Source organism: Amblyraja radiata, chromosome 1 (genome assembly GCF_010909765.2).
Source record: "Amblyraja radiata isolate CabotCenter1 chromosome 1, sAmbRad1.1.pri, whole genome shotgun sequence".
Taxonomy (NCBI): domain Eukaryota; kingdom Metazoa; phylum Chordata; class Chondrichthyes; order Rajiformes; family Rajidae; genus Amblyraja; species Amblyraja radiata.
Genome location: NC_045956.1, coordinates 861,690 through 888,249, shown reverse-complemented (window position 1 = coordinate 888,249; position 26,560 = coordinate 861,690). Strand labels below are relative to the sequence as shown.

The 26,560-nt window shown below is 41.0% G+C and overlaps 1 protein-coding gene across 1 annotated transcript in view; it reads left to right on the top strand.

The window, feature by feature from the left end:
• mgat4d (MGAT4 family member D) overlaps nucleotides 1-20,961 on the top strand; it is a 127,397-nt gene extending 106,436 nt beyond the window's left edge. The window contains exons 10-15 of the mRNA XM_033049917.1: nucleotides 5,545-5,652; nucleotides 11,291-11,484; nucleotides 13,534-13,612; nucleotides 16,159-16,246; nucleotides 17,249-17,361; nucleotides 20,547-20,961. Of these exons, the coding sequence (XP_032905808.1) occupies nucleotides 5,545-5,652; nucleotides 11,291-11,484; nucleotides 13,534-13,612; nucleotides 16,159-16,246; nucleotides 17,249-17,361; nucleotides 20,547-20,570 (606 nt within the window). The 3' untranslated portion in view covers nucleotides 20,571-20,961. The remainder of the gene's footprint in view (nucleotides 1-5,544; nucleotides 5,653-11,290; nucleotides 11,485-13,533; nucleotides 13,613-16,158; nucleotides 16,247-17,248; nucleotides 17,362-20,546) is intronic.
• Nucleotides 20,962-26,560: the final 5,599 nt, after the last annotated feature.

Here is a 26,560-nt window from a genome sequence, read left to right as displayed (position 1 = left end):
GTTGCAGCTCATACTTACAAATTTTAAAAAGAGAAATATTGTCAACACAAAGAGCCTGTGAGAGCTTCCTCTTTACAAATCAGAGGCATTACATCTGACTCTCAGGCCGAAGGAGTTTTGGTTAAAAGAAACAATGGTCAGGAATACACTGTCCCACGCACATCAGTTTTCTATATCTTTAAATTAACCAATAATGAGTGAAGTTGAAAAGTGCTTTATTTTATTAATCTGTTTTATGATCCCTCAGTGAAAAGAATCATGATACACCATAATATTGATTTGCATTATCCAAAGGGACTGACTTTCAAACTATGTGTAATCCATTAGGACATAATGCACTCATCCTTTGGATACAAGGCTGCAGTGATTCTATTGTGAAAGCACTGAAGTGATTAGGGATTTAGGAATAAGTGGTAGGCTTTATGCAACAACTTCTAATGGTTTTCTCAATTGCTCAGATTATCTTCTAAAATCATGTTAATGTGGGCTGTGATATTAGAACTGGATTGATGAGTATCAGGTAGCAGACATGGCCATCAGCAGTCTGCTGGGTTTTGGAGACTACATCATCCAATGTGTAGTATCTCATACTCTGGTGGATGAAATGATCAATCAACATAACAGAATGAACATGGCTATTTCCTTTACGATTTAACTGTGTTTTGAAGACATTAATCACAGAAGAAGTTACAAATATAGTTTAGCCAGTTCCCACAAGAATAATAAGAATCATATTCATATTTTAACTACCCTGCTAAATGATTTTCAAGCTATTCTAAAATTCAAGACTGTCACATCATGGAATATTAATTACAATACCCAGAAGCTTATCTCATTGTGGATCATAATTGTACCAAAAATAAGAGGGTAATATTTAATTACATATATGTCGTTTCCTTTGAGCATATTAAAAACATGGTTCTGGGGTCTCTGATATAAATAGTGGTCAGATTTTGTTTTGTTAAATGCAGTCAACTTATTTTAAAGTAGTCATGGGTGTGACCTCGATAGAAGGAAGCTGATTGAAGATGGAAGTGACTATATATCCTGCCAAATGTCCCTTGCGGTCTAAGATGCCCTGTTCAAACTAATTTCTAGGGACATAGAGTTATTCCGCGCAGAAGCAGACATTTCAACCCAACTTGTCCAACATAGTTCCATTTGCCTGTGTTATCCATCTGAACTTTTTCTATCCATGTAACTCTCCAAATGTATGTTAGGCATTGTCATTGTACCCACTTCCATTTCCTTTGACAGCCTGTTCCATATATCCACCAACCTCTATATGAAAAAAGTAGCCCCTTTAAAAATGTCTCCTCTCACCTTAAATCTATTCTCTTGTATTTTGGGGGAAATCCTGTGACTATTCACCTTTTTATATGCCTCTATACAATATGTTCACTTTATCACCTCCTACGCTCCAGCAGAAAATGCCCCAGCCTATTCAACCTCTCCTTTTAACTCCAGCCATCCAGTCCCGATGGATCCCGATATCATCCATGTGAATCATTTCTGCATCCATTCCAGATAAATTATATCCTTCCTATCACAATGTGACCAGAACTGCACACAATACTTCAAGTGTGGTCCTACCTATGTATTGTATTGCTGCGACACGATGTTCCATCCTTCAGGGCAATGCGACACGATTGCCCTGAAGGATGAAGGCAAATGCCTTTCTCACCGCCTTGTCTACCTTATCTACCTTTTTCAGGGATCTATGTACTTGCCTGTGTTCTCTCTGTTCCACAACACCATCCAGGGTACTGCCATTTACTGAGTACATTCAGCCCAGGTTTAACGTACCAAGATGTAACCCTTCACACTTGTCCAGGTTGATGTTAGGCTCACCGGCCTGCAGTTTCCTGGCTTGTCATAGCCTTTCTTAAATAAAGCCATAACGTTAACCATCCTCCAGTCTTACCATGGCTAACAGAGATACAAATATAGACACAGAATGCTGGAGTAACACACCGGGCCTGGCAGCATCTCTGGAGAAAAGGAATCTGTGATGTTTCGAGTGAAAACCTTTCTTCAGACAATCTGAAGAAAGGTTTCATCACGAAATGTCACCTTTTCCTTTTCTCCAGAGAAGCTGCCTGGCCCACTGAGTTACTCCAGCATTTTGTGTCCATCTTCATCGTAAACCATCATCTGCAGTTCCTTCCGACACACAGTGATATAAATATCTGTGCCAGGGCCCCAGGGTTTTCTCCTTGGCTTCAAGCTACAATGTCAGAGGGCACATTTGACCAGGCCCTGTGATTTATCCACATCTATGCACTCTAAGGCTGCCAGCATCTCTTTGTTTGTAATGTGTTTATGTTTCAAGACATCACTACCCTCTTCCCTGAATTCCCAGGGTTCCATGACCTCTTCCATAGTAAATACAGAGAAATATTACTTTAAGACCTCACCTATCTCCAATGGCTCCATGCAGGGTACATTGATCTTCAAGGGGCCCTTCTCTTCCTAGTTACTCTTTTGTTCTCAATGTACATCAAATCTATTAGTATTCTCCTTCACCTTATCTGCCATATCATGCCTGTAGCATCTGTAGCCCAGAACACTGAGCTAGCTACCAGTTCTGCCCATCCCTGAACTGCCTTTCTGTAATTGCTAATCCCAGTCCCCTGTACCTATCAATGCTCTGCGTTCACCTGCCTTACCTCTCAGAACTATTTTATTAAAATAAGAGCAGTTTCTAAACTGTGGAAAACTTGAAACGGATGAATTTCATGATACTACAAACTTCAGATACATGCATCCTTAAAGATTCAAGGATAGCACAGAAGGATATTGCATTTAGAATTTTATATTTGGCAAACTGCGATACAAGGAGGTTGACATCACTGTTTATCCTTGTGGTTTTAATTCTCCCACCACTAATTTTGCATGCTCATGAAATGTTTCCTGTCATAATAAAGTCTCTCATAGCAACTGCCTTTGTCAATGTTTGCCTATGCTCTTGTGTTATTTTAGTTCTTGGTCAGCACAAACAAAAACATGTCAGAACCTTACACATAATAACAGCAGATATATCCATGCATACATTTGCTTACATATCTTTCATGGCCTAAAATTCTGAACATGTTCATATCATTCTATTTCCAGTTATCCCTGATCTGTGCAGGCACTGGGGTGAAAACATGAGCGGCCTTTCATTGTGTTTCTTATCAGATTAGATGTAATATAATCTTAAAAACTCATGAATTGAAAAGTAGCAAACAGTGGGGAAATGCTTGAGGGTAATATAAATGATGTGATAATTCAAACTATTAATGGGATTACAAAAATTCAAAATGGATCTGCCATGATCATCCTACATGGTGGAAGACTCACAGGGCTAAAATGCCTATTCTTCTTCCTATTTTACTATATTTTATCTTGTTATATGGTAACATATTGTAGATAAAAGATGCACACATTTTCCCATACTGCCCCATTTGTCCAAAATTACATCACTTAGGACTTTGATATTTCTATTCACTCTCTGGCAAAACCAACATTTATTGCCCATTTTAAATAAGGTGGTGGTCTTGAGCCCTGCCGATGATATTCATATATTGCTGTTAGGGAGGGGGGGGGGGGGGGGCCAGTTTTAGGATTTAGTCTCAGTAATAATGAAGGACTAGTGATATATTTCCAAGTCAAGGTGGTGTCCAACTAACTATGAAGATTGGTAGGTTAATTGCCCCTAATATGTGTAAGATGCAGGGAGGGGGAAGTTGAACTGAATATGGAGAGAATAACATCGGATAGTATTAGTGTAAAATTGGTTACCAGCTTGGACTCGGTGAGCAGAAGGACCTGTTTCCATGCTGTGTTTTTCTGTGACTATGACTTTACAGGCACCAATAAAAACAACTATATTTAGCAGCTGCATTTGTGGTAACAAATCTGATCTCACCCCATTGTTGAACCAAAATGTGATGCTGTGCAGATAAAATGTACAATACCTGTCCCTATACCTCCTCCCTCCACTCTGTCCAGGGACCCCGACAGTCCTTTCAGGTTAGAAAGAGGTTCACTTGCACCTCCTCCAACCTCATCTACTGTATCCGTTGTTCAAGATGTCTCATATATCGACAAGACCAAACGCAGACTGGCCGATTGTTTCGCTGAACACCTTCGCTCAGTCTGCCTGGGCCTACCTGATCTCCCTGCTGAACACTTTAATTCCCCTTCCCATTCCCATGCTGACCTTTCTGACCTAGGCCTCCTCCATTGTCAGAGTGAGGCTAAATGCAGGAAGATTGGAGATTGATTTCTCTAACCTCTAAGTAACCCCTGCATTCCCTCTCTCCATCCCTCCCCCACCCTCAAGCCGCACCAGCTTCTCGTTCTCACCTAGCCAATAACTAACAATGGCCTGTTTCCTCTATCATCGTTACTTTTTTGCATCTTTCATTCATTTGTTCTATATCACTGCACATTAGACAATAGACAATAGATCACACATCACCATCTATATATCGTGTTTCCTCCCCCCCCCCCCCCCCCCCCCCCGACTTGCAGTCTGAAGAAGGGTCTCGACCGGAAACGTCACCCATTCCTTCTCTCCAGAGATGCCGCCTGTCTCGCCGAGTTACTCCAGCACTTTGTGTCTATCTTTGGTTTAAACCAGCATCTGCAGTTCCTTACACAAAAGAATTAGCACTCGAGGAGTTAATCTTGGAGTTCTCATCGGAGTTAACCCCACTGAGGAACAACACTCATGGGGAGCATTTGGTGAAAAACCACACTGCTACATACACATTTTTGTCCTTTTAAATGAATATTAGGGTATTGTTAATGCACAGTTTATAACAGGTGCTCCCTTGATGCACCAGTAAGTAACTGCAACTATTAAGTGAACACTTAATTCTGCACAAAAACCTGTTATATTTAACACACAGTCAGAAAATTTGTAATTAACAATAATAGTAGTGGCAAATATGTAGCAATTGTTGGCAGATTAATTGATGGAAGGTATTAAGCCAATTTTGCATTTCATGACTGAGAGGAAACGATAAATGTTTAGGGGTTTAAAATACTCTGGAGATGGTATATTTTTATTCTGCTCTTAAATGCAGATTTAACAAAACATGCTTTTGGTTCTGCAATGAATAGTTACGCAATGTCCTTCTGTAAATCACATCATGGTAAGATTACGTAATTCATCAGAACTCCTCTGGTTTTAAGTTGCACATTTTGTTGCACATTGCACATTGCACATTTGCCTGAAGACTGCAACAACCAGGTTCAGGAATAGTTACTTCCCCTCAGCCATCAGGCTATTAAACCTGGCTCGGACAAAACTCTGATTATTACCAACCACTTTCTGTTATTTGCACTATCAGTTTATTTATTCATGTGTGTATATATTTATATCATGGTATATGGACACATTTATCTGTTTTGTAGTAAATGCCTACTATTTTCTGTGTGCTTAAGCAAAGCAAGAATTTCATTGTCCTATACAGGGACACATGACAATAAACTAACTTGAACTTGAACTTGAACTTAAATAAATTCAACTATTTCCACATTTTCCTCTCTCAGAAACATTGTGACAGACAGAAAGCTAATTTACGAATTCGCTACAGACCTTCCCTTTTTCAGCATGTAGGAACTCATTCTTCATTGGCTGGGAAAATTCAGAACCTAAAGGTATGTCAAAGTATCTGTGTAGTGAAAGCTTATTGTATATTACTTTAGTGTGTGCAGTTTGTGTGCACTATTTTAACATGGTGGTAAGCTGTTAACAAAAATGTGTACCAGTTCAAAGTAAACTGATATGGTTGTCATCAGAAGACTTTCTCCGCTGCATAAAAATATATGCAATGAGTAACTTTTTTTTCTACAGTTAATAACAGTGGATTCAGTTCTTCTTTTCTATGTCAGGAAACTGTAAATCATCTTGTATCAAGTTGGTTACAATTAAGTGCTTTTTTTTGCAGGCGATTTTGGTTTTGATTAATTACATTTTGGTGGTTTTCTCACTAAAGTCATTGATACCATCTTAAGCATTTATTTGCCAGTCTAACAGGCAATTATTTAGGCAAATGAAAGTTACATTTCTGCTGGTGTAAGGCTAGGGTTCTGGTTTGGAAAGTCTCTTCCCACTGCCTTGGTCAGTTACAAGCATGGTCTGAAAAGGCTGAAATACCAACATGTAGACCTCAACGCAGGCTAGAGCAAACAGACTGAGACCCATGGAACATATTCCCTTATTCTTTATAGGTCTCAAACCTGTATAAACATAATGGATTCTGGATACGTGACACAAACAAATAAATTTGACGCTCATATGCCTTCCATTATGCAAGCAGCCACCATTATCTTCCAATACCAATCAACGTTCATAATACATGTGTCAAAGAATTGGCAGAGTGCAAGAAGGCACCTTGTGAATAGCATCTTGTGTTTGAAAAGCATCTTTAATGCAACAACACCCCAAAGCATTTCACAGGAATATTATCAAACAAAATTGGCCACAATTACACCATGAGTCATTGTGTAATTGAGAATGCAGATGCTGGAATCTGGAGAAAAAAATAATTCTGTAAATAATCTGCTGGAATAATGAGTATCTGCATGGCATAGTGGCGCAGTGTTAGAGTTGCTGCCTACAGCGCTTACAGCGCCAGAGACCAGGGTTCGGTCCCCACTACGGGTGCTGTCTTTACGGAGTTTGTACGTTCTCCCCGTGATCGCGTGGGTTTCCTCCAAGATCTTCAGTTTCCTCCCACACGTACAGGTTTGTAGGTTAGTTAGCTTGGTATAATTTGTCCCTAATCTGTGTAGGATAAGTGTTAATATGCAGGGATCGCTGGTCGGCGTGGACTCAGTGGGCCGAAGGGCCTATTTCCATGTTGTATCTCTAAACTAAACAGTCAATTGTTAATTAGATAAAGGCCGTGCCAGGAGTCAAAACGTGGAAGAGAAAATAGTGATGAAAATAATCAGTGTAGTGCTATGCCTCAAATTTACATGTGCCTCTTCCATGTTATCTGTGGCTTTATTTACAAAGGAGGCAGTATAGAATTTGATGTTAAAATACAAGCACAAATAAATGATGAATGCCTATCTGAACTTCAGTTACGTGCAAAGAACTATTGGATCTGGCCGTCAGAAAATAAAACGTAGCCTAATCTTGTCATTGTAGAGACTTTGAAGCCAGTTGCCTTGAAGAATAGATCTGTAATAGAGCCACACATGCATGGAACAGCAGTTTGACTACATTTTGGACATAACAGACTTAGAGTCAACTGTCTATTATGCTTTGAAAACAGGCAGATCTGAGATTTGTTTAGATAAATCCAACAAAGTTATCAACTCAGCACCTTGGTGCAAAGAAAAATGCTGGCAAAATATGAGTCCAAATGCATTAAAAATGCCTCTCCATGAGCAGTTAAAATACCTCTCCATGAGCAGTTATTAAGCAAGCAATGGACTTATCATTTGCAGAGACCTCTATAAACAGAATTCCAGGGCATTCTCACAACAATAAGAAATTCAATATTTGTTCTGAAATTACATTGGTTCCAGCTGGCCGTCAATCTTTTAACAATGAGGTTTTCACTCGCAGCTCAACTTTCTGTTTGCAGTGTGGGTCATTCACAAGGATCAGGCAAGGAGTGGCAGACAGTAATGATGTAACTTTCAGGCCTGTTGCTATTCACTTTGGATTGGAATGTTAAAGTTGCTGCAAAAGCAGGGACCTAGAATTCTTTTCCTCTAGCAACGCCAAAGAACTCTAAGGAGAGTGGACAAAATAATCTACATATTTCTACCCAGAATGACTATCATAGCTAACAGAGGGAATACCACAACCCAAATTGTTGAATTCAAACTCTATCCATGAAACACATAGAATAATAAATCCCATTTCTACTTTGGCAATGCCATGCAAAACATACATGTTTATTTCTACCATTCAAACCAAGTTGGGTGCCTTCTTTTAAATGTTTTCTGTTTTAGAGGTTGCTTAGTAATGAAAGAAAATATACAATTTAAAGGATGGCACAGTGGTCCACAGCCATGAGATCAGAAAATGATCTAAAAATCAAACTGCACAGTAGGCTTGCTCCTACCTCAATGAATGTCTGCAGTTATGTGGCCAAGAAAATAAGAAAAACAGAACATTTTGCAAAGTAACTGAGCAGTTTGGCGATGGGTTTGTAGGAAGAGGCCATTTCGTTAATTATCACCCAACTCTGATGAGCAGGAACAGTCCCAGTTTAAAATGTCAGTATTTATGGAAACATGATTCCCAACCCGACTACAAGCTTTAAAAAAATATTCTCAGGTCTGTCTCCAACTGAACATTTCACATGTGATTTATCTCTTCCTGCTTCAGATTCACTTATTGTTATTCATTTGGTTATGTCTTTTCCCCATCCCGATTTTGTCAATCGGTTTCTCCTGTCCTCCATCCTAGAAAGGTTCATATGTTCATAAGTCCTGGAAGCAGAAGTAGGCCATTCGGCCCATTGAGTCTACTCTTCCATTCAATCATGGCTGATCTGTCTTTCCCTCTTAACTCCATTTCCTGCGTTCTCCCCATAACCCTTGGCACCCTTATTAATCAAGAATCTGGCAATCTTCATCTTAAAGATATCCAATGACCTGACCTCCAAAGCTGTCTGTGGCAATGAATTCCACAGATTCACCACCCGCTGACTAAAGAAATTCCTCCTCATCTCCTTTCTAAAGGTGCATTTTATTATTCTGATACTGTGCCCCCTAGTCCTAGATTCTCTCACTAGTGGAAACATCATCTTTGCATCCACTCTATCCAGGCCTTTCACTATTCAGTAAGTTTCAATGAGGTCCACCCTCATCCTTCCAAACTCCAGTGAGTACAGGCCTAGTGCCGTCAAACGCTTGTATGAAGAAAGGATTGTATGGACTTAAAAAAGAGAAGGTCTCTCTTGTCATTCATATGGTCTTGGCTGATCTTTTATCAGCACCAGTTTCCCACACTAACCCATATCATCTAATGTTCCTTCTCACCAACCATCCCCTCACCTCTTTCTCTTCATCTTAAATCATGTTTTACCTCTAATTATTCTTAGTTCTGAGTACAGGTCATCAAGCTGCTCCATCCCTTTGTTAACAGATCGACACAAAGTGCTGGAATAACTTAGTGGGTCAGGCAGCTGCAACTCAGCTTGCAAGCAGGCAGCTTTCAGTCTGAAGAAGGGACCCGATCCGAAACGTCACCCATCATTTTTCTCAGAGATGTTGCCTAACCCGCTGAGTTACTCCAGCACTTTGTGTCTATCTTTGGTATAAACCAGCATCTGCAGTTCTTTGTTTCTACATTATTTGTGTTGTCAGATTTGATGAATACGTTCCTCGTTCTCAGTTTAATTTCAGTAACGCAGGTGGATTTTGCCAAGATGACCTTTGTTGTGTGCCTTGGTTTCTAAATTTACTCTGATACATTTGTCACACACGCAAGTCAACACTTGAAAAATTCAAATAAACTTAGAGAATGAATAAGATCCCAGGCCTTAGGGAAGCATTTGGGTGAGTATTGATTGTTGCAGCTGGTGTCATTGCTGGGACTTATACTATTCTCAAATTATATAAGTAATCTCGATCAGGAAGTTAAATGCAAAGTGACCAGATATGCAAAATAAACCAAATAATGCATGCAAAATTGGAAGAAGCAAATCAGAAATAAGTAACCAAACAAAGGCAAATTAAAATTATTGCAGACAAGTGTGAAACACTGTCAATAGGCCAAGAAAATTGACAAGTCTTGCAAATGGTACTAAATTACAAGTAAATTCAATAGCAGGGAAAAGGAATAAACCAGATTCTGTAAGATGAGGCAAAACTGTGAAAAATAGAATTCAATGTGGGGAAGTGCGAGGCCAGCATCTTTTCTGTAATGGATGTGATGGCTAAGCCAAGCCAATTGAAATCTACGAATCCGGGGGAAAAATATTTTTGTTAGGTCAATGAAAATGGGAAATAAAAGGTAAGTGGAGATGCAGATCAGCGTGATTTAAAATGATGATTCAACAGTTTTTAAATGTTACTTCCATTAAAGTGGTGTACTAGAATTAGGGGATACTGTTTCAAACTAATGAAGGAATATTTTTGTTCAGAGTTCCAGGAAATGCCTTCTCATGGTATGGAATAATATTATAAAAGTACATGGAAAATTAGTGAATGTTATGAGTTATGATTAGATGAATAAATCAAGATAACCTTCCTCGTCTGTAATTATCTTATTAACTTATTATTTTATTAACATAAAACAGTACAGCACACATTAACATAAAACAGTCCCTTCGGCCTACTGTGTCTGTGCCAAACATGATGCGAAGACCAACTTTTATCTACCTGCACATATCCTTCTCCCTCCACTCCCTGCACTGGATAGACTCGGCTTGTACTCGCTAGAATTTGGAAGATTGAGGGGGGATCTTATAGAAACTTACAAATTTCTTAAGGGGTTGGACAGGCTAGATGCAGGAAGATTGTTCCCGATGTTGGGGAAGTCCAGAACTAGGGGTCACAGTATAAGGATAAGGGAGAAATCTTTTAGGACTGAGATGAGAAGAACATTTTTTACACAGAGAGTGGTGAATCTGGAATTCTCTGTCACAGAAGGTAGTTGAGGCCAGTTCATTGGCTATATTTAAGAGGGAGTTAGATGTGGCCCTTGTGGCTAAAGGGATCAGGGGGTATGGAGAGAAGGCAGGTACAGGATACTGAGTTGGATGATCAGCCATGATCATATTGAATGGCGGTGCAGGCTCGAAGGGCCGAATGGCCTACTCCTGCACCTATTTTCTATGTTTCTATATCCATGCCTATCCAAAAGTCTCTTAAATGCCACTATCATATCTGCCTCAACCACCACCCCTGGCAGCATGTTCCAGGCACTCACCACACTCTCTGTAAATAACTTGCCCTGCGCATCTCCTTTAAACGTTGTCCCTATCACCTTAAAGCCATGCCCATTAGTATTTGATTTTTCAATCCTGAACTTGTAAGTAATATTTCTGGCTACTTAAACAGATAGCTAAAGATTTGATTTTCAGACATACTGCCCAGTCGAAGGTACATTTGCTAATGAAATATCAAAATAAATCTATGGCGTTCAGTTTTGCCTCAAGTGAAGGAGATGGATTGATATTACACAACCTTACTATAATAAAGTGCTGAACAAACCTTTTGGTGCTTGTTTTGAAAAGTTCACTTATTCTGAGCTGATCCTGTTTATGAAGAGCTAAGAGTTCAGGTTTTCAAGTCCTTAATCTAATCTTTCTGTTTTAAATGCAAGGATAAGGATTTTAAGAAAGAATTATTACGCAAAGGACATTCAAATCCTACAGCAGAATTAACAAGTAGCCTGAAAATCTACCTCCATCACAGTCTGGAGAAGGCCTATCAAGGAGAGGATTTCCTGTGGGCATTTAACCCGGTGGCAGGGGACTTTATCAAAGTTAGGTTCTTCCAGCCATTGAAAATAGAAAGGTTGGTATCAAATTGTCTTATGTAAGCATATTTCATGTGTAATTTGCAAAGTGCACTCACCCATAATGCTGATAGTTCTAGCCATTTATACAGTGAAGTTATATTTTACATTTATTTTGTAGGATTATTTCCCATTTTACTTCCAAATTATGTTTCATTTCACTGTTAGAAGTTAATAGTAACGTCGAAGATCTAAAATGTAACTATTGGTAAATAATTGGGTGTACATATAGCTGCTGGTGTACATATGGTCTACATATAGCTGCTACATTTGTATAAGATAATTACAAGCAGTTGAATAAGGGGTGGGAATTAATAAGCTTTGGCTTCTTCCTGCTCCTTTTTCGGACACATATGATTTCATTTATTTATAGATATTGTTTATGACACTTTATAAATATTCTTGTTTTGGTTTTTGTATGCTGTTTCACACTTGCTTTTTATTCTTTTATTCTGTTCGAAATAAAGAATTTAAAAAAAAATTTTAAACAAATATTAGCTGGTGATGTGCTGGTGTATTAATAAACTCCAACAGGTGTGAGAATTGTCATTTATGTCCATGTTTATCATGTTATGTTTTTATCTCGATCACGAAAGGAGAAGCATAATCAGACAGGGTGCAAGATGAAGCCAGCCTTGTCATTAATTTTATGTAACAAAATTTGTAGGGCAATCCAATCCAAAACACAATGCTTTTTCTGTAGACCTGTAACATGCTATACCTTCCATATTTACTCTACCATAAAACATCAGGTGCCTTGACTGATATAAAAAAGAATGTTCTGATTCTGATGCTGAATCATGCTGTTTGTGTTCAATTTGGCTTTGAAATGCACAGTTTAAAATATGGTAGTAGTAGTTGCAACAGAAATGCTCTCAGGTGTTTAATAAGAAATATCTACTCAACCATCATCGTGGTACAATTTACTAGCACAAGAAAAGAGACAAAGTGCTGGAGTAACTCAGCAAGCCAGGCAGCTTCTCTGGGGAATATGGACATGCGATGTTTTGGGCTGGGACCCTTCTTCAGACTGATTTTAGTGGAGGAGCAATATAGGGGGAAGGGGAAAGGGAGAAGGGGAATGTGAGATTATAGGTGGGGAAGAGGGGCCTTCAGAGTTAACTGTAACCTCATACCCAATGAGAAAGGTAAGGGTGGGGGTAATTGGAGGTGGGTAAAATAAAGGCATGGCAATGCAGGTGGGCGAGACCCTGATTAGGTTTAAGTCGCAGTACACTATTTTGATTCATTTGAATTTTGGGATGGAATCACAACTTGAAAGAAGATGGAATTTAGAATGGCAACAGTGGTATTTTAGGATTTATTAGAAGCAGATAAGCTCCTCCACGTCTCAAAAGCAACGTGAACACCAGGCTATCAACTTCTCTTCCCCTATCCACATACCTAACTGTGGACGTTCTCAGAGGCTCCAAGTTGTTGCCTCCTCCAACTCCTGCCATCATCGTTCACAGCCACCCACCCACATCCTCATGGCAACAGCATTTCAGGCTTGATATATTTTGATGAGCTCTGGGAGTTAAAAGTAGCTGAAACTGACACAGGTGTGCCAGAACGTCACACATCCCTCTCACTCATCTGGGAATACCAAGGCTGATTAATTAATTAATTAACTGCAAACTAAACAATCATCTATTCACCTCTGAAAATCTGATCTTTTGGAAGGTTTTCTGGATTATACTACGTTCTTTGTTTGTTGTAGTATTCTGGCCCTGTAAGGAGATGAAAGGATAAAAATGATGGCACTCCTTATGTCCTGAAGCGCCACTCGTAATACATGATGGGTTGATTCATACTCTTCATTCCATTATGCTGACAGAAGGATTAACCTATTTAAAATAAGCAGGTTGGCACTCTACTAAAGGTGTGGAAAGAAAGAGATTTTGCAAAAGAAGATAAGCATTCACCTACTGGCATTGTACAGTTTAACATACTCAGATGGTGCATGATGCATTACAATTTTACAGCAAAGGTATAAGTTTGGTCCATATTCCCTCTCATTCACTATTTTTGCAATCTTTACCTCAAAGATACCGTTTTAGAAGTGGCGATACAGAACATCCAGGAGATAAACTATTTAATACAACAGTGGAGGTTCTACCAGCTGATGTAAGTCCACCTGTTATTAAATACTAGGGTAGAATTTTGTTTTTACAGCAAACACTAAATCCAAAATTCCTTCGGTTCTAGATCCATTTCCCCCTCTGGCAACATTGTAACTCACAGATTAGCCCTGACTCTTGAGTCTGAATGGAAGGAAACTTCCTTGTAATCTAGAACCATGTTATTTGTTACAGTATTAGTTGAACATTCATTAGTGCTGGTTTTATGATGCAAGAAAATAGTGAAACCAATAAACTGTTTTTCCTCACGGTCTGTTAATATGATCTTGAAACACAGGCAGATTATCTAGTTTTAATCAACCTGGCTCTGTGATGAGACCTATAAATGGAGGTTAGCATTAAACCAACCATGCAAGCCTTGAACAGTTAGCGGGGTTCCAGTTGAGCAAGTGTTGAGAAGCTCTCAGTTAGTAGTATGCTCAGTTTTTAGGATACCCATGCAAACATACTGACCATAAGCATTGATTTTGCTGCATTGCCACTATTTTAATTAGAATACAAGAAAACTAATATATCCCAGTAAAAACAAATTAACCATGAATTACATTTGTTCACTGTGAATGGTTTGTTTATTTGACAGCATTCATATTACGAGCTAGAGACAAATTGCTGGAGTCATTCAGCGGCTCAGCCACTATCTCTGGAGAAAAAGGATATGTGACGTTTCGGGTTGGGATCCTTCTGAAGGTCTGAAGAAGGGTCCCGACCCAAAACGCCACCCATCCTTTTTCTCCAGAGATGCTGCCTGACCTGCTGAGTTACTCCAGCACTTTATGTCTATCTTTGGTATAAACCAGCATCTTCAGTTCTTTGTTTCTTCATAACATGAGTGTTGCTTTTTGTAATTGAATTTGAAGAAGTCTAATCCATTCCACAGTCACTTCCTTACAATATGTAAAAGTAAACACATATATATCTCCTCTCAGCACTTATTTGTTATTTGGCCAGATCATGCTGGACCTAGAATCACCATTCTTGGCCCTGCATATTTAGCTGGGCCAGATGCAGAGGGCCAAACTTGTTAGGCATCACTTCTGATCGGATTGTCTCCTTGACTACACATTCTCAACTACCTGCAGTAATCTTTCACCCTCTTGTTTACTGATAACCAAACTATTGCTACTGTGAACATATTTAAAACTGTGCTTCTGCCACCCTTTAAAAAAAAGAGTTAAAAGACCCACAACCCTCTAAAAGAAAAAAAATCTCATATTTGACAATGTGTGACTCCTTATTTTTAAACAGTGGTTTTCGCCACAGGTGGAAACATTCTTTCCACAGCCATATTACATGTTGCTATTAAGTCCTCTCACTCTTTTAAGCTCAAACAGATATGAGTTTAGCCTGACCAACCTTTCCCCATTTGACAAACCACCCATTCCAGATATTAGTCTACAAAAACGTCTTCAAACTGTTTCCAATCCACTGATATTCTAATAAGGATATCAATATTATAGACCATACTCCAGATGTAGTCTGGTCAATACGATTTATGACTGGAGCATAACCTCCAGAGTTTTGCATTCTAGTTTTGCATTCAATTTCCTTTGCAATAAACAATAACAATTTGACATCTTTCCTAATTAAAATCATGCATTTGGATACTCAGATCTCTTTGCATCTTAGAGGTTTGCAATCTCTCATCATTTATATAATAGACTTCATTTGCCAAAACTTTGCCCATCACTGTATCTATATCCATGTATAACCTCTTTCTGTCCATTTCACAGCTTACTTTCCCAACTATGTTTGTGTCATCCCCAAATTTAGCAACACTTAACTTTGTCCAAGTTATTTATAGTTATGGCGTTGAGGCCATTCCCCCACTGAACCAATCTCTATGTCATACCACTCAACCATCCCAACTTGAAAAGGATTGATCTATCCTCAGATAAACCGCAAGACAATTAGGATTTGTTGACTATATCATAGAAACATAGAAACATAGAAATTGGTGCAGGAGGAGGCCATTCGGCCCTTCGAGTCAGCACCGCCATTCATTGTGATCATGGCTGATCATCCCCTATCAATAAACCGTGCCTGCCTTCTCCCCATATCCCTTGACTCCACTAGCCCCTAGAGCTCTATCTACCTCTCTCTTAAATCCATCCAGTGACTTGGCCTCCACTGCACTCTGTGGCAAGGAATTCCATAAATTCACAACTCTCTGGGTGAAAAAGTTTTTTCTCATCTCAGTCTTAAATGACCTCCCCTTTATTCTAAGACTGTGGCCCCTGGTTCTGGACTCGCCCCACTTTATTTTCTGCTTTTGTTGGTTTTATAACAACAACGGAAAATATTATGAAGCTGGTGAAAGATAGATATTTACATTAAACTGTCGCCAACCAAAAAAGCTTTTATAAACTCAAAATTCCAAGCTCCCTCCACCCTACACGATCGAAAAGATGGAAATAATATTTAACATGGGAATTGTGATGGAACAATCTTAATCACAAGGTTTTCTCAACTATGTAATTTCTATATTTTTATTAAATGCTTCCTATCAATTAATATATTTTCATAATTTTTCAGAGAACAGATTTGATGAAGAAATCTCTACACAACAATAGCACAAAATATTCCAAGCAACATCAAACAGATGATGGCTATTATAGGATAGGTAACCAGTTATTTAATTTTTTTACTAAAGATTAATCCAACAATAAAATTATATAACGTACACATGTAAGAATTTGTCAGAATGCTGTCAGCCTTATCATCAGACCAACTTTGAATAACTTCCTTTTAAAATCATTTTTTCAGATTGAACTGGATTATTTTAGTGCAACAAACATCTTCTGAGGGGATTTAGTGGGTGGAACAGCATAAATGGGGAGGGTGGGGGGCAGGGGGAAAGAAATTGGACCATTTGTCAAGCAGATGGTAGGTCTTCATTTAGTACCACACCAACAGCAATATCTAGACTTTATTTATAGAATCTTGTTGGAACTGTGTGAAATCTTAAAATAATTCAGATCCAGCCTTTGAACACCCTTATTCTTTTATTTTCAAATGTATTGACGATTCTATGAATCATCCACTGTTTTAGTAACCACCACTGGTCCTTGGATTAGCCATTGAGTCCATTATGTTGACAATTAAACACTCTTGACGTTTGGCTCTTCAATATCAAGCACAAACCTCAGGTCTGAATGTTCCTTGCCTTCAGTACAACTAGTCTTCAAACACCAATGTCACAGCACCAAGAGGCAACACAATTTACCTGACTGTGCCTTCCATTCATGTCCATGCTCCACTCCAGGCACCACAAATAGCTTACTTCAGGAACAGGTGATTCATTCAATGCTGTTGCGAATAATGTCAAAATTAAGATAAGTTGAGGAATGGGTTCTGAACTGATGCTGCCTCTATTTTTCCTCCAACATTCTGATCAATGCATTTATTTTGATTTCCATCATTTTCTTTCTGATGAAACATTGTTCTATCTGGGACATATGACAATAAAACATTCTTAACTTAATCTAGAATCTCCCAGTACTATCATGTCTATATTACTTTAAGGCAATTAATATAAGCATCGACTCAGTGACCTTCCGGTGGGTATTTATAACTGTATTCATTTTTATGTAAATTGTGATCTTGTTTCATTTTACGTTTTAAGATACATTTAGGAATGGAATTGCAGAAGGTGAAGTCGATGGATGGATTGGAAAAATTGAAGCTATTCGGTTATTCATTGTTACAGACTCCCCATTTTGGGTTTTACTGAATGAGGTAATATGTCAAAATGGATACATCGTTCTCATTTACCACTGGTCTCATGCAGTTGACAATGTATTGCTCATATAAATCACCCAAGACTTTGTTTCAATAACAATAAGGATTTACATCATCACTGTGAGGGGGGGAAAGATCATGAAAGGAATAGATCCGGTAGACACACTGAGTCTCTTGCCCAGAGAATCGAGAACCAGAGGACATAGGTTTAAGGTGAGGGGAGAAAGATGTAATAGAAACCCAAGGGGTAACTTTTTCTCACAAAGGGTGGTGGGTGTATGGAACAAGCTGCCAGAGGAGGTAGTTGAGGCTGGTACTATAACAACATTTAAAAAACATCTAAACAGGTACATGGATAGGTCAGGTTTGGAGGGATATGGGGCAAACGCAGTTAGGCGAGAGTATTGTAAATGGGACATGTTGGTCAGTGTGGGCAAGTTGGGCCAAAGGGCCTGTATCCATGCTGTATGGTCCCTGGATCAGCAATCGGGTCCAACAATTGTGTGCGGGTGAGAGAAGGTGCTCGCCTATTGCTTGCCAGACTTTGTCCCTCGTCTATCTCTTTTCTAGCTTACTCTCCACTACCACAAGTGGTCAGAAGAAGGGTTCTGACCCTAAATGTCACCTATCCATGTCTCCCAGAGATAATGCCTAACTCGCTGAAATACTCCAGCACTTTGTGGATTTTTTGTAAACCAGCACCTGCAGTTCCTTGTGTCTACATTTCCTTGCAGATTCTTGCACAACTCCAGGCACTACAGCTTATATCTGGGACAGGTGATCAATTCAGTGTTGTTGCTGATAATGTCAAAGAAAACAATTTGATTCCAGACAATATCTCAGATTTTATTTCTTCAGCCTCATTAATGTGAAAGCTCTTTCATTGTAATATTTAATTGTACAATTAAGGATCTCAATGTAACGAGGCCTAAAAAATGACAAGTTCCAGGCCCATAGGAGGAGGTAGTGTTAAACCTCACTTCATGCAAACTTTCTTCACAAGCTTTTCCTGAAAGATAATGAGCTGTTGCTTCAATCCTCAAAGGTTTCCACCCTTGTACATTGAGTGGGAGATATAAAAACAATAATTCAATGAATGCACATTTATAAAGCTAAACTTGCCCTGAAAACATAGAAAAGTGGAGAATTTGTTGACAATTGAGAATGTATATGATTATATCGATAAAGAATGTCGTTGGGTATTTAATGTTCATGGATGGGGATCTAATGTCAACGTAACGCAGTGGTAGAGCTGCTGACTCACAGTGCCAGAGACACGGGTTCAATCCCGTATGCGTGCTGCCTGCCTGCGTGGGTGGAATTTGCACCTTCTCCTTGTTATCACATGGGTTTTCTCCAGGTGCTCCAGTTTCCTCCCACATCCCAAAGATGTGCAGGTTTGCATGTTAATTGGCTTCTGTATATTACCCCTGGTGTGTATTTAATTTAATTTAATTGAATACATTTTATGAGCCAAATATGTACACGTAAAAGGGATATACAGTAAGCAATTAAGAATAAACCATTATAATTAAAACATGTGAAGAATTAAATAAAATACCAAAGCAATAACATTGTTATGTGCTATTAAAGTTGCCTGGGGTAAATCGAACGAAAAAGGTTGGGAACCCCTGATTTAGAGATACAGTGCAGAAACAGGCCCTTCGGCCCACCGAGTCTGTTCCAGTCAGCGATCCCCGCACACTTACACTATCCTACACACGCTGGGGACAATTTACAATTTTACCAAGCCAAATAAGCTACAAATCTGTATATCTTTGGAGTGTGGGAGGAAACCCAGAGGTCCCGGAGAAAACCCAGGCAGGTCACGGGGAGAATGTGCAAACTCCGTGTAGACAAGCAAGTAGTCAGGATGGAACCTGGGTCTCTGGTGCTGTAAAGGGCCTGTCCCTCTTGCTGATTTTTTTCGGTGACTGACTGCCGGCATCATTGACTGACATATCAGGCCACCGAGAACCACGCGGCGTGATGACGTATGTCGCGGCAGTGACGCGGCGTGATGATGCATGACGTGCGGTGTTTTTTCAAGTGTCGCAACATTTTTTTTGTCGCCGCTGGATTTTGAAATGTTCAAAATCTTTTGACGATACTGATATGAGGCCGGCAAAATCACTAAGTGGGACAGGCCCTTAAGACAGCAACCCTACCGCTGCACCACGGTGTCTGCAGAACTAGATTGTCTGTTTCAATGCAGAATGCTCAAGCTGGCTTCCTTTACAATCCAATATCAGGTTGTGAATTGTACCAGATCCCAGACTATTATATCCATAACTCATGATGTCACAGAGTCAAACGCAGAGTGGTGGGTGCCAATAATGTGCCACCAGGAAGGCTGGGGAAGCAACACTATAATGTTTAAGATGCATTTAGAGAGGCACATGAACATGCAGAAAATGGAAGATGGGTCAGGTGCAAGCAGATGGGTTCCTTTAATTTGATATCATACAATCAAATAATTGTACAGGGCCCTAGTGAGACCACACCTGGAGTATTGTGTGCAGTTTTGGTCCCCTAATTTGAGGAAGGACATTCTTGCTATTGAGGGAGTGCAGCATAGGTTTACAAGGTTAATTCCAGGGATGGCGGGACTGTCATATGCTAAGAGAATGGAGCAGCTGGGCTTGTACACTCTGTAGTTTAGAAGGATGAGAGGGCATCTCATTGAAACATATAGGATTGTTAGGGCTTGGAAACGCTAGAGGCAGGAAACATGTTCCTGATGTTGGGGGAGTCCAGAACCAGGGGCCACAGTTTAAGAATAAGGGGTAAGCCATTTAGAACGGAGACGAGGAAACACTTTTTCTCACAGAGAGTGGTGAGTCTGTGGAATTCTCTGCCTCAGAGGGCGGTGGAGGCAGGTTCTCTGGATGCTTTCAAGAGAGAGCAGGATAGGGCTCTTAAAAATAGCGCAGTCAGGGGATATGGGGAGAAGGCAGGAACGGGATACTGATTGGGGATGATCAGCCATGATCACATTGAATGGTGGTGCTGGCTCGAAGGGCCAAATGGCCTACTCCTGCACCTATTGTCTATTGCCTATAATTGTACAAAAGGCCTGTTCCTGCACGCTACTGTTCTATGTTCTAGTATATAATGCTGTCCCATAAAGTTTACAAAATATATTTAAAGCCTTTGGTTTAAATTCTGCATTTTTTAATCAGATATTCATTGAGGTAACTGCATAAGTGAAGGGAATCATGGTCCCCCATCAAAACCACAGCCATTTCTTGTCCTTTTGACGTTTGCCTGCGATGATTTCTTCAACAACTGCGCCATCTAGTGTGACGATATAAAAAGGGCAATCGAATGAAAAGTCAACCAGTGAGACAGCTTACACACCAAAAATTCTGTGAGATTCTATGCAAAATTTTGAGATTGTCTTTGACAGAATAATTTTGTATATTTATTAAACAATGTTGTTGCCATGTTATTATATTTCACCAACCATTTACCATCACGACAAGAGTGAATGAAAAATGTCCTTTTAATGGAAATTGTCACATTTCAGAAAACAAATAGGTTACTTTGTAATTAGCATTAACATAAATAATTGAACATTAAATTATAATGAACCATTCTGATTGTTATTTCTACCAATCATATATTACTTATTTTATGGAAGAGAGGAGGTGGCTCTTTTATACTTTCTATGTCATTACTGCCATAATGTTCCTTCCACATCATTAAGTGCTTAACGGACTCAGTGGGTCAGGCAGTGGGCGGAAGACAGGAGTCATTTTGGGTCCTGGCCCTTCGTCAGGCTGATTGTAATGTGGAGGGGGAGAGAAAGCTGGAATAGAGAGCTGTGGCTGGGCAAAGCCTCGCAAGTGATAGGTGGGTACAGATGAGGGACGGGCAGGTTTTGATTAGCAGGTGGGTGGAGTAAGTTATAAAGGCTAGAGGTGAAATGGAGACAAAAGGGTGTCAGATGAAAGGCGTGAAATGTAAAGCAAGAGGGAAGGATATATGATGAAGGAGATGGGGGGAGTGGAAAGAGGGATGGGTTTCTTCAACTATCCCCCAATAATCTTGATGGTTCTCCTCCTATGTACACTCATCTCCTATCCCCCATTCATCTCCTATTTTTCCTCTCTTTCCCCTTCGGTCTCTCTCTCTGGCTTTACATTTGATTCCCCTTCTCTCCTTAATTGATACCCTCATGACTTTTGGCATTTGTCACTTACTCCACCAAACCCCCCACTTGTATCTACCTACCACTTGCCAGGCTTTCCTGCCCCCCACCTCTCTCTTCCAGCTTTTTCTCACCTTCTACAATCAGTCTGAGGAAGGGTCTCAACTTGAATTGTTGCCTTCCATTCCCTCCACAACTGCTGCCAGGCTCGCTGTGTTCCTGCAGCACTTTGTTTTTTGTTCAAGACTCCAGCTTCTGCAATTCCTCGTGTCTCTGGATTAGATCATTGTTCTGGGCAATTGCATTCTATAAGGTGAGAGTGTATTTTGTGCTTTTAAAAAAACAAAAATTTGAGAGATAAAGAGCTTCACTCTTTTATCAATCTTTGACTTGGTAAGTCTGCCAACGAATTGTCAAAAATTACAACTATATAAACTGAGGGAATCAAGACTGTAAGGTTGCGTGTTTATCTGTTTACATCTTTTTAAAGAGTGCACATTTTATAACCTTCGTGGAAGTGGATATCACTTTAAACCAGTTTTCTTAGAGTTTTGTGGTTGGTAGATAGTCAAATTGACTATTTATAAATATGTAAAATAAAATGGTGTTAAGCTTTGTTTATTCTTGTCACACGAAGCACATGCATTGATTTAGGATACTGATTTAGCTTGAACACATGCAACACGTAATCTGGGATCCTATTCTTCCTGGGTCAGTATAAACTGTAACTCTGAGACACAGAGCAACTGTTGGAGAACACAAAGTGTTGGAGTAACTCAGCAGGACAGGGAGCATCTCTGGAGAACATGGATTGGTGACTTTCTGGATCAAACCAGCATCTGCTGTTCTGTGTTTCTACATTTTGACCAGGGCTACCAACTCTCACGCTTTGAGCGTGACACTCACGTATTTCAGCCAATTCTCACTCCCTCACGCTGAAGACAGAATTCTCACGCTGAATGTAGAAAGGAGATGAAGGAAGGGAAGGAGAAAGGGGAGGAGAGGAAGCGTGAGGAAAAAGAGGGAGGGTGAGGAAAGAGAGGGAGGGGAGGAAAGAGAGGGAGGGGGAGGAAAGAGAGGGAGGGGGAGGAAAGAGGGATGGGGAGGAAAGAGGGAGGAGGGGTTGAAGGGGAGGAAAGGGAGTGAGGGGGAGGATGGAGGGGGGAAGGAAAGGTGTGTGTGCATCTTTCCCTGTGTGTGTCTCATTGTGTGTGTGCCTCCCTGTGTGTGTCTCCCTGTGTGTGTGTCTCCCTGTGTGTGTGTGCATGTCTCTGTGTGTCTGTGTGTCTCCCCGTGTGTGTGTGTGTATCCCTGTGTGTGTGTGTGTATGTATCCCTGTGTGTGTGTGTATCCCTGTGTGTGTGTGTCTGTGTCCCTGTGTGTGTGTGTGTGTCTCCCTGTGTGTGTGTGTGTGTGTCTCCCTGTGTGTGTGTCTGTCTGTCTCCATGTGTGTGTGTATGTCTGTCTCCCTGTGTGTGTGTCTGTCTCCCTGTGTGTGTGTGTGTCTGTCTCCGTGTGTGTGTGTGTGTCTGTCTCCCTGTGTGTGTGTGTGTCTGTCTCCGTGTGTGTGTGTGTGTGTGTGTGTCTGTCTCCATGTGTGTGTGTATGTCTGTCTCCCTGTGTGTGTGTCTGTCTCCCTGTGTGTGTGTGTGTGTGTGTGTGTCTCTCCGTGTGTGTGTGTGTGTCTGTCTCCGTGTGTGTGTGTGTGTGTGTGTGTGTGTCTCCGTGTGTGTGTGTGTGTGTCTGTCTCCCTGTGTGTGTGTGTGTGTCTCCCTGTGTGTGTGTGTCTGTCTCCCTGTGTGTGTGTGTGTGTGTGTGTGTCTCCGTGTGTGTGTGTGTGTGTGTGTGTGTGTGTGTGTGTGTGTGTGTGTGTGTGTGTTTGTGTGTGTGTGTCTCCCTGTGTGTGTCTTCCTTTGTGTATGTGTCTCCCTGTGCGTCTGTTGTCACATCCCTGCCTTAGACAGGGCTGCCAACTCTTACGCTTTGAGCGTGAGAGTCACGCATTTCAGCCAATTCTCACGCTGATGACAGAATTCTCACGCTGTCTTCAGTCCCTGCACAGTTTGTCTTTTTGCGCCATATCACAACGATCTGTGCAGTCTGGGGAAGCGCGTCAGTTGGCGGCTGTGAGTGACGTTGCATCTCTTCTCTTCTCTTCTTTCTTGGTTGGATGTGCAGCCGCCGACAACATGAAGCAGCCGGAGATAAAACTAACCAGGTGAATCGGTTGTAAAACATGGGGAGGACCACAATGAGGCCAAACATCTAGGACAAGGTTCGGCAACCTACGGCACACGGGCTGAATCCGGCCTGTAACCCGAAAATCCACGTTTTTTTTCAATTTGTTTTCGCATGGTCAGGGCAGGCGAGCCGACCTGAGAACTGCAGCCAGTCCCTGGGACGCGAGCTGATCTGGGAACGGCAGCCAGTCCCTGGGCACGCAAAATGCCAACTTGATCATTATGGACAAATTGGGCCAGCCACGTACATGTTGTATAACTCTGATTCTATGAAGATCTGAATGGGCTTAGAATGACCGTTTAAGCAAAATTGCCCCCACTTTCCCCATTTTGATTCTTGAGATTAATATCCCTTTGCTCTGTTAACAGTGTTAAAGTACTTATGAGGTAGAGTCAGGAAAGGGAACATGTTATTTCTTTTTAGTTTGCTTTAATTTGTTAGTTGATTGTTTGTTGAGTGCCATCATTTCTGAAATGGTCTTAAAGTAACTTAACTATTATAAAGCAGTAATAAGTGATTTTTGTCCAAACAATTGGAACTTGCATAAATGTTTGCATTATTAGCAGGACTGCTAACTCTCACGCATTGAGCGTGAGACTCACGCATTTCACAAAATTCCCATGTTCTCACGCTGATCACAACATTTCTCACGCTCAAATATATGCGGGTGCTGAAAGTTCAAAATAAAGCAAAAATTGTTTTAGAGGTGAGTAAAAACCATGAGGGGAATATCAGGTGTATGTATAGTCTTTTTCCCAGGATATGTGATTCAAGCACTAGAGGGGATTGGTTTAAAGCAGGGCTATCAAACTACTGGCCTGCGGGATTATTTTGGGGGGAAAAAAATAGTTTCGTTTCTCCCATGCAGATGGTGTGATAGGTGAGACACGGCGGCGGTGGTCCCAGCACCAACCCCCCTCCCCCTTCCTCCCTGAGGCACGGCACACACACCTCCCACCCTCACCTCCGTCGACCTCTCTGTCCACTCCCCATGGAGTTTTAACCCCGGCCCGGAGCCAGGAGCGGACCGGGTGAGTGGGTGCCGCCTCTGGAGCTTACTATGGGAGGGGGAACACCCCCTCCCACACCCTCCCTCGCAATTTCTCATTCTCAACTCTCACCCAATGTTGGCAGCCCTGTTTTGACACTCCAGAGATGCTGCATTATCTGCTGAGTTACTCCAGCACTTTGCTTCCTTTTAGTGTATTAACCAGCATATGCAGTTCCTTCTTTTTATAAACTGCTGGAGGAACTGAGCAGGTCAGGCAACATCTGTGGAGACTCCAGTGTGAAGAAGGATCCGGGGCTGGAAGGTCGTCTGTCCATTTCCCACCACATACACTACGTAAACCTCTGAGTTCCTCCAGCAGTTGTATCTTGCTCAAGATTTTCAGCATCTGCAGTCACTTTAGCCTCCAGCTCTAAGAGGTTATTTTTGTTCTCTATGAAAACATCACAGCTGAGCCTGCACTTCATTCTGTGTTCACATGCATGCACTTTATCAAAGGATTTACTGGAAATCTGGATAATTTCCTAGTGTTAACTCAAAAGTATGACATGAAATATGAAATAATTTTAATATTACATTCTCCCTCTGCTGTACCAGACTACCCAGAGGCCTACCGTTTACTGTGTAGGTCCTGCTCTTGTTCGACGTCCCAAAATGCAATACCTCACATTTCTCTGTATTAAATTCCATCAACCATTCCTCTGCCCACCTGGCCAATCGATCCAGATCCTGCTGCGATCTTTCACAACCATCTTCACTCTCTGCAAAACCACTCACTTTTCCAGCAAACTCGCTAATCTTGCCCTGTATGTTCTCATCCAAATCATTGATGTAGATGACAAACAGTAACGGGCCCAGCACCGTACCCTGTGGCACACCACTAGTCACAGGCCTCCAGTCCAAGAAGCAACCTTCCACCACCACTCTCTGCTTCCTTCCATGGAGTCAATTTGCTATCCATTCAGCTATCTCTCCTTGGATCTAACCTTCCAGAGCAGCCTACCATGCAGAACCTTGTCGAATGCCTTACTGGTCCATGTACACAACATCTACAGCTCTGCCATCATCAACCTTTTTGGTCATGTCTTCAAAAAAATCAATCAGATTTGTGAGACACGACCTCCCACGTTCAAAACCATGCTGACTATCCCTAATCAGCCCTTGCCCATCCAAATGCCTGTATAACCTATCCCTCAGAATACTCTCCAGTAACTTACCAACTACAGATGTTAAGCTCACTGGCCTATAGTTCCCAGCATTTTCCCTGCAGCCCTTCTTGAAAAGAGGCACAACATTTGCCACCCTCCAGTCTTCCAGCACCTCTCCTGTATTTAAGGATGACTCGTAAATTGATGAAGTTGTCTAGTTGATGAGTTGATTAAGCCTGTTAGAGAGAAAGAGAATATGGAGAAAGCATAGGCGGAAATCGCTTTTAAAACATGGGGGAGGGGGGGGGATACAATTTGCTCCTCCCCCCTCCCTACACACACACACACATCTTACACGCATCTTACTATAACGATCCTGGAGCCTGGAGAAGACTTGAGAGTGAAAGAAGGGCAAAAGTGGTGTAAATTAAAATAGATATACATTTGTGCTGAGGCCCAATATCGAGGAGCTGGCGGCCTCCAACTGGAATCAACCTTAAGGGCTTTGGTCACCGAGCTTGTGGACTTACCATCACAGAGCTGGCTGACATCGGAGGCTGTGGTGGCTTTGCGGCTGCCACTCGACTTCGGAGGCTCCGGCTACGGGCCCCGTTGACGGTAACATCGGGAGCTCGCAGGTCCCTG